At 45.1% G+C, this 9,196-nt stretch overlaps 1 protein-coding gene across 2 annotated transcripts; it reads left to right on the forward strand.

Annotated features, from left to right (window-relative positions):
• Window positions 1-2,063: 2,063 nt before the first annotated feature.
• Window positions 2,064-8,768, forward strand: slc35g2a (solute carrier family 35 member G2a; the record flags this gene model as incomplete). Of its 2 annotated transcripts, none has more annotated exons than XM_080784120.1 (2): window positions 2,064-2,181; window positions 7,389-8,768. In XM_080784120.1, the coding sequence occupies exon 2, from the start codon at window positions 7,407-7,409 to the stop codon at window positions 8,766-8,768; it is 1,362 nt and encodes a 453-aa protein (XP_080640246.1). In that variant the 5' UTR covers window positions 2,064-2,181; window positions 7,389-7,406. The 2 variants fall into 2 exon arrangements, with proteins under 2 accessions (XP_080640246.1, XP_080640245.1); XM_080784119.1 differs by lacking the exon at window positions 2,064-2,181 and adding an exon at window positions 2,966-3,068.
• Window positions 8,769-9,196: the final 428 nt, after the last annotated feature.

Below are 9,196 nucleotides of genomic sequence, written 5' to 3' on the forward strand. Positions count from 1 at the left end.
TGTGGTGGGCGACTTGGCGTTGTATTTCACAAAAAGGTCGGTAACCTCTTCTTGAGTAAAGTTATCCATCTCAGTTACGATGTCCTCCATCTCAGCCTTTCCTTGTTCCTTGGAGGTGGGCATTGAGGAGATGGTCCACATGCCCTGGCGTCTTCAGCACAGGCTCTTCAGAACATGTCAAAATGGCCATGCACTCAATCCTAAATGAACTCCTAAACTATAGGAGATCCTGCACAAAACTCTTTTTTGATCAAGCTTTGTGATCACTTTTAATGCCATTTTTTCCCACTGGATCATTCTGATCAAAAAGCTCAGGGACTTACTGAGGTCGTCATTAGATCCAAATAGTATGGATTCTGTTTTTCCCAGATGTATAGTGCAGTTTGTTATCGGAAAGGAGAGAACACAATTATTACCGAGATCAGTGCTGCAGGACTCTTTCGACCTGCAATTTGTACCTGTCCAAGACCAGGAGCACTGAGTCATCCGCGAACAGGAACAAATTGCAGTTACAACTTAATAAACTTGATTTCATGTCATTAATGTATGACTGTACTGCATGCACTATATGCTTATCACATAAAGAGTCCCTCTTCAAATGATCTTGCATCTTGGTTCAGTCATCCTTTGGGCTACATGGACAATGGACTTTAGTCTACATCAGGGGCACCTTCCTCTTTCACTACTACGCATCATAACCCCCTATTCTTTAACTGAAAGCCTGAGCATTGTTAGAACCTCTTCAATACTGCCATATAGGGTTGTAACAATATAGTAACTGTATAGAAATATCAACTTTAATAAAAATAAAAATAAATAGAATATCGATATGTAAATTGTAAACAGCAAATATCGTATCTTATCGTTTGACTTTGTATCGTATCGTTTCGCAATGGAAATAATCTGTATCAAATCGTTTTGCAATGTAAACAATTTAATCACTCAATTGTCAATCAATTGTCCATATGTGTTCAAAAACAATGTCCATCTATTTGCCAGATCATCACAGTGATTACTTATTTATATCCATATTTTCCATAATAATACATCTTTGCTTCAAAAGAACCTGCACTATCCACAAGTTTCACACAAATTGAATGTATTTGCTACTGTATCGATCTCAAATCATTGAAACGTATCGTATCATCATAATGAACCAATATCGTCCATGTATCGTATCGTCAACCATATTGTGATACTTATCTTATCGTTGTTAAAATGTCTCGTTACACACCCCTACATGCTATATCATTCAGATAGTATAAAGACCTATACTTCTATCTCTTTAAAAGTCCCATTCTATATTATATCTAGACCGGTGGCGGTGACCTTCAGGCACAAGCCAGCCTACACTCTGGGACCTCACAGCATGTATTCCCAACATGCAAGTTGGGGGAATGCATTATGCATGCCCAGAGTGATGAAATATATATAAGGTGGGGGGGGGGGGGGGGGGGGGTTCATGCAAGCAGGCAGGCACAGGATGCAGGCACACATGTTGAGACATCTGTGTGTGTGTGTGTGTGTGTGTGTGTGTGTGTGTGTGTGTGTGTGTGTGTGTGTGTGTGTGTGTGTGTGTGTGTGTGTGATAATACACAAACAGAGGTATATAGATCATCATGGACACACTAGGCACTATAGGCAGTGATTGATTAGGACGTCATCATGTGTACTGTCACGCATGCTCAGCCTCAAGACAACTATAGTTTCTCATACCCCCCCCCCCCCCCCCCCATCGAGCTGAGAGGGAGCCATCCGTAACCGTATACATCAGTGCTGATAAAGCCAAAGCGTGAACAGACAGAGTTACGTCTAATTATAATGGCAACATTCGAATATCACGTCCCACGGTCGAGACGCGCTACTCGTGGAGGCTGTCGAGAGTCTCGAACAACAAGATAACTGATAACATCTGCCTGGAGTCAGTGAAACCGTCTCTCTCTCTCTCTCTCTCTCTCTCTCTCTCTCTCTCTCTCTCTCCCTCTCTCTCGGAGAGCGTCCTGACCTGACTGTCGCATATGAGGAGGATAGACGAATGAGAAATGAGTGGTAACTGGTGACTGCAACCAGTGAGTCTTTCTGCCCTTTAACAGGCATAGCAGGTGCTCCCTATAATGGCCGAGGCTCGGAGAGAAAGTTGACTGCAGCTGGGCGTGGGAATCTTTAGTTGGGAGAAAGCAGGTGAGCTATCCGGTGGGCCATTTCTGCATGCCCCATAGCCCGATTTGTTATTATTAAGAAATGTTTTTATATATATATATATATATATATATATATATATGTGTGTATTATGTATTATTAGGCCAATATTATTTATTTTGCGAATTTAGTGATTTGCGCCTCTATCGCCGATCGATCCACGGGCGCAGCATGTGCACGAGTACGCACTTTTGTTCCATTCATGAAAGCGATATAGGCTACTATACAGGTTTCGCGTATTTGGGTTATTGACTATGTTATTGCATGCTTGCTTGGTCTGGTGAAATATGCACTGAAATGCGGACGCTGATGTGTCCCCCGTCGCCGATCAATGATCACAGCATTAATGCTGGTCTTTAAACGTCTTATACGATCTATAGAGCAAACAACATTGCCAGTGTGTGTGTGTGTGTGTGTGTGTGTGTGTGTGTGTGTGTGTGGGGGGGGGGGGGGCGCGCGTCACGTCATGGCATGGGGGCGCGTCAGCGAGGGACGAAGATAACCTTGACATGACACACGAGAGGCGCAATAAAAGGATGACGCACGCGCCGCACGCGCCACTCACGAAAAAGCTACTTCCCGATCTGTTATAGGCTACCTATTTATGTCACGGACATACACGCACCGTGCGTGACGCACGCACACACAGTCACACACCTATTCACACAACCTCACCACTGACCACATAAAATGACGCGGTTATTGTCTGCTCCTGAGTCCTGGCAGTCGGACTCTCAAGATGCCACAGGAATATTTGATAAATAGGACACCGACTGCCCATCTGGACAACACAATTACCAACCAAGAGGCACATTATTGCCATCGCATAAAAGGCATTAGGCAACAGAAATTAGGCTACGAGCATATAGGTAATGTATCATTAATTACTCCTATGGAACATAGCTAAATACATGCTACGTTTTCTTTAATCTATGTTATCAAAGTGTCATGTTCCGAATCCATAGAAAACGCATTGATTCACATCACAGCAGCAGCAGCAGCAGATGTGCCTGACTTGGTGTGCTGGTTTACGGACGGTGTGTGTGAGCTTATAAGGTGTGAAACAGGCTTTTGTGAGAGCTGCAACAGTGGCAACAGCATTGCAGAGGCAGGCTGCAGCTGTACATTTACAACAATGGACTGAGAGACCAAAAGGGGACAGAGGGGACTTAATCTTACTTCAGCAGGACATGATCAGATTTGTTGGACATGCCAATTATGGGAAGGAAGCATGACATGATGACAGTCAGATTATTTCCACAAATCAGTGTGGCTGTTTGCTTTACTTTTGTCATATTCCCATCCCATGAGGTCTCCTTCAGTAAATGGCAAATCCATAAACTTTTTTTTACTTTACATTATATTGACTGATTGATTGATTGATTGATTGATTGAATACTTTATTGGCAGAAATGTAATCAGTAGGCCTATACAGGGTATAAAACACAAGACCAATAGGATTGCCGCAAAAAGTTAGGTTGTTTCCATTCAGGTCCTGGGTATTCAATTCATAATCATGACAAAAATTCAAATCATCATAAAAGGTAAAAAATAACAAACAAAAATCACACCTGTGTGAAGTGATCTTTATTATTAATGGAATTTAATGTTTGTGTTAGGGACAAAACAAACGTTAAACCTATAGCGCCCCTCAAAAATGTACAGCTTTTTGTGATTATTCAGGGAAGGGGGTTTGCTGGGTGTGCTTGTTCCATTTCACATTCCCATGGGAACTGCCCAGAGCAGCCCCTTAACCCATTTTAGGCGGGAACCCCTTTTGGTGTTATAGCATTACGTTATGCTTTAGCTATTTAAAAATAGCAGATCTACAAGCTCATAGCTTGTATAGGTCTGCTATTAAATCTAAGAACGACATTTTTAGAATCTGATCTCAGGTCAGAATGGGTTAAAGTCTTCTGCTTCTGGCCACCGTGCTTATTATCACAAAATAAAATCAATCAAAGCTTGTTATCGCAGAATAAAAAAACAAAGCTTATTATCACCAAACAAAATCAATCAATTGTGGTGCTGGATTACGTGCCTTGCTCAAAGGCACCTCAACTGTAGTTATACTGAAATAAGAGGATAGCGTTTTCAAACCGGCAACTTTCCAGCATTAGCCTGCAGCCTAACCGTATCCCTATTCGGGGCATGTCATAATAGGCTGAACATTTCACGAGAATAGCAGATCTACAAACGTATAGATATTGAGCTGATCGATGATGATCGATGGAGTTGTACTGTAGATTATATTGATCGGCTGTATTCAGTGAAGAGATTTAGTGAGATTGGAGGGGGAAAAGGAGAGGGCCTGGGGAACATGGTCAACAAAGTGTAATATTATAGGATTTAAGAGGTTCAATTCACAATTCTGCACCCGCAAGGCTATAGACATATGCTGAAGCTGACCTGTTTATTAAAGGATAAATGGTATAAGTGACAGCTAGTTAAAGGCAGCAGCAGACTCAGACTGCATACACTATATACTCATAGTTTGTGACATTGGCACATTCATTTTGTGCTGATAAGTGGAAATATTCCCTATGCCTACAGAAAGAAGTCAGTCAGAAGTGACATGACTGCACCACACATACAACAGACTGACTGCACCACACATACAACAGACTGACTGCACCACACATACAACAGACTGACTGCACCACACATACAACAGACTGACTGCACCACACATACAACAGACTGACTGCACCACACATACAACAGACTGACTGCACCACACATACAACAGACTGACTGCACCACACATACAACAGACTGACTGCACCACACATACAACAGACTGACTGCACCACACATACAACAGACTGACTGCACCACACATACAACAGACTGTGTGGGTATTTTGTGCTTAAACCGACTGCCAGTTATTTTCCCTTCCAGACCTACAAAACTAAAGTGTGATGGGGGCCCAGATCTTTGGGGATGTTGATGTTCTCATGTCTGTGAAAAATGAAATACATTTATTACAAGATGTATTTATAATAGCAAGAGTGGTGTAATTTACTGCCCTAAAAAAAACATTAAAGTCCATAGACTTGGCTACCACGAATTGCATCATAATTTACCCTAAACAAATATTAAAGTCCATAATACTTGGCATGAATTACATAATTGACCCTAAACAAACACTAAAGTCTATAGACTTTGCTGGGGATAGGGAATTTATAATTAAGCTCTAAACAAACTCGGCTGGCCTAATTTAGGAAAACCTGCATTGGAGAAAAAATAATATCAATTGCAATTTATTCACCCAATTTTCCCTTTTCCTGCATCATTCGGCTCAGGTTTTTGCTAATTTCTCAAGATATTTCAGTAGGCCTACATGAAAAACAATATATAGGCTATATCTATATACACATACTGTACGTACACTGACAAAGAATAGGAAAATATGGCACTTGATGTCAAAAAGGTTGCCGACCCCTGTACAGTGTGTGCAAGTCTGTGTGTAGGCTACTGTAACTGTAGGCCTGAGCTGTTGATGCTCAGTCTCTGTCTCTGTAAATGTTAATTTTATCAATTCAGTTGTTAGTTTTTTCTCAATAACAGCGTCTCACATCTTCCCACATATCAGGTTGGAAAGATTTGAAATACAGACTGTGCATGTATTCATGTGTTAGCATGATTTCTGTGTTACTAGGTGTATATCGCTATATAGTCCAAGTAACATCAGCTCAGTCATTATCAAGCTTTCCATGTCTACAGTATGTTAAAATGACCTTCACGCAGGGTTACCGATGGTTGGCAATACCTGTTAAATGCCATGTGGCTTGCTGCCTCATCTCTCTCTCTCTCTCTCTCTCTCTGAACATTTTCAAGTGCCATTTCTTCCTCTGCCTAGTGGGAATGTGTGTGCAACTGTGCAACATTTCACGGAAATCACACAGTGTGCATGATTTGTGGCATTTTGTATGAAATGGAGCACACCTGCGAACTTTGGAAGGAAGCTTAGCCATCAGGCTGGAGTCTGAAAAATCTGAAAGACCCGTTTTGTTTAATGGCTCTAGAGAGACTATTATGTGTACTAATTTGCGTGATGTTTGGACAATATCTGTAGGTGTACTGTCAAAATAATTGTTTTACAAAAAGCAGCCTCCTGGTGGCGGTGGCGCTATAACAGGCCGATGTGAAACATTTGGCTCTGACATCAAGGGTGTGTGCGCAGTGCCAGTGTACTGCGATCAAGCCCATGGTGCCAGAGATTAGCTGTCCACAGATGGACACTCACACACACACACACACACACACACACAGACACATGGATGGATGGATGGACGGAGTGCAAAACATACTCTCCCCATGCCTTCGGCTGGTGGAGACAACAAACATTTCAACAAACAATGGTCACTCACCAATTCAACATCAACAGCTCAGTCTGGAGTGGGATATGGAGGTCTAAAATCATGATCAAATGTTGACCAGTGTTAGTAATTTTAATGTATAATCATGAAAAGTTAAATGTTTGTAGAAGGGATACTGACTGAGACAAAGTTCTGAGGACTGAGACAAAGTTCTGAGTTTATACTAGGGTGTGGTGGTGGTGGTGATGATTGCCAATTCCAAACTGGTGTGAGTGAGTGAGTGAGTGAGTGAGTGAGTGAGTGAGTGAGTGAGTGAGTGAGTGAGTGAGTGATTGGTGTGGATGATGAGCTGTGGAAGGATGTAGCTGCGGATAGAACCGTGACCAATACAAACAGTTATAATCCTGGGTTACACAGGACCTTCTAGCTGTGAGGCGACAGCGCTACCGACTGCGCCACCGGTGATGTTTGGTAGTTTGGCAACACCATGTGGCGACTGGTGGTCACATTGTGTGTGTTTTAATAATACATTCACAAAATGTCTACGTGGGTGAGTGAGTGTGTCACCAGGGTATCTAGAATAACCCTGACTGATCAACATGATGCCATATAGGCCTTAAGTCATAGAATGGCCTGGCTGCTTTGATTTCCTCTCCACATTTTACATGGCAGGAATGTAGGGGGGCAGACTCTCACAAATAAAAATAGTATTTAATGAAGCAGTCACACAACACATTTATGTGGAATGGTTATTGTGAAAGATATTACACGATATAAAAATAACCTTTTGATTTAAAATCCTACACAGAATGATTTAAATATATGCTGTATTTATGTCACTCAGTGACCTCTCTCTTCCTCCCCCAGGTCTCTGTCTACTATACCATGGAGTCCACCCACCTGCTCAGCGGCTCTAAGAAGAGAGTCAAGATCCACCCTCACACCGTCACAGCCAAGTACGCCACACACACCGCATACTCCCCCCAGCCCGGCATACACACACATTTCCCCCAGCCCGGGGATGAGGGCTACGATGATGCTCCCTCCTTTGAGGACTTTGGCTCCTTCCTGGAGGAGACGTCGGACCGGAAGCAACTGACAGAGGGCAGGAGGTGGCCGCGGACTCTGTTTGGCTCAAGAGACAAAGGCAAAGACACGCCCCTCAAACCACAGGCCACGGGGGCGGGGGGAGGAGACGGGGGGGACGGGGGTCCGAAAGTACCTGGGAGGGGCGTCGGAGAGCAGCTGGCTAGCTTTGGGGAAGCGTCTGTCTCCGCCTCCCGCCTGACCTGGGTGGGGCTGCTCGGTGCGGCGCTGGCTCACGGCTGTCTCATTGTTCTTACCCGTCTGGCCTCGGAGCGCTTCGGCCTCGGACCCCTGTTCCTGCTGCTGGTGCGCTCCGTTGTCCAGCTGGTCTCTGTGGCCGTACCACTGCAGAGGGGGGAGAACCCCTTTGGCCCAGAGGGCTACCGTCTACGTCTGCTCTGCTATGGCGTCGCTTACTCCGTCTCCCTCTGCTGCTCTTACTCCTCGCTAACCTTCGTCTCCTCGGGAGACGCCACGGCAACCTGGCGCCTGGCGACTACGGCGCTGTCGGCCATTCTGGCCTTCCTGCTCCTGGAGGAGAGGCTGGGATTGGCTGATGGCATCACCATAGCAGCAGGCCTGTGCGGCCTGGGTCTAGTGCTGCTTCCTACGGCAGATGAGAACGAGGCAGGCTTCTCGCCGAGTGACCCAGCAGTGTTCTGGAGGAGCGCGTTTGGCTGGTCCCTGTCAGCCCTGGCTGGGCTGTGGATGGCCCTGGCCCTGGTTGGCTATCGCTCCCTAAAGGAACGCGTTGGGGTCGGTACCGCTCTGTTTACTGTCAGCTGGACTGGTTCTCTGCTGGCCCCAGCCTCCTTGGTCCTGCTCCAAGAGGGCTGGTCCTGGCCCTCCAGTGCCCCCGCCTGGGGCCTGGTGCTGGGGCTGGCTGCCTGCTCGGTATCGGCCTTCCTGGGAATGACCCACGCCCTCACTCGGCTCCATCCTGCACTGGTGTCCACTTCTCAGAGTGTGGAGATACCCGTCGCTATGCTGCTGCAGCTGTTCCTGCTCCCATCAGCTCCCTCTGCCCCTGAGGTCGTCGGGAACGTGATGGTGGTACTGAGTGTAGGTTGGCTGGTGGCGATGAAGCTCCTTCCCTCTCGCGGGGGTGGGCGGAAACAAAGAGAGGAGTATGAGGAGATTCTGGACTCACCCATCAAATAGAAATAGACAATTCCTGTTCGTTGAAGTGCTCTCCCTATCCCTGCCCCCTCTTTGTGAACACGGTTGGTGTGAGACTGTTAACCTCTTATCCACTTATTGACCACAAAAGACAATCCAAAAAGTGGCATTATTGTGTTTGTGTCTGTGACAGTGACCATGTGAAGTGATATTAAAAATCTCCATTGTGTACACAAAGATTTCTGTCTGAGGCCTTACATATCTAATCATTGAGACCTCACAACTCCTTCTGTGGGCATGTTTACTGGCAGCATTTCACAGACGTGTAATGTCATTAACTTGCCCAGCCAGCTGAAGGTCAGCCAATGATTGGTACTATCAATCTGGCCGCTGCCTGCTAGTATATACTGTAGTTCCAGACTAAAATAACGGGAGTACGGAATGGGGTTGATTGAATAGTAAAGGAAGAG

The sequence above is a fragment of the Protomyctophum bolini genome, assembly GCF_963924005.1.
Source record: "Protomyctophum bolini genome assembly, chromosome: 15".
In the NCBI taxonomy this organism is placed as follows: Eukaryota; Metazoa; Chordata; class Actinopteri; order Myctophiformes; family Myctophidae; genus Protomyctophum; species Protomyctophum bolini.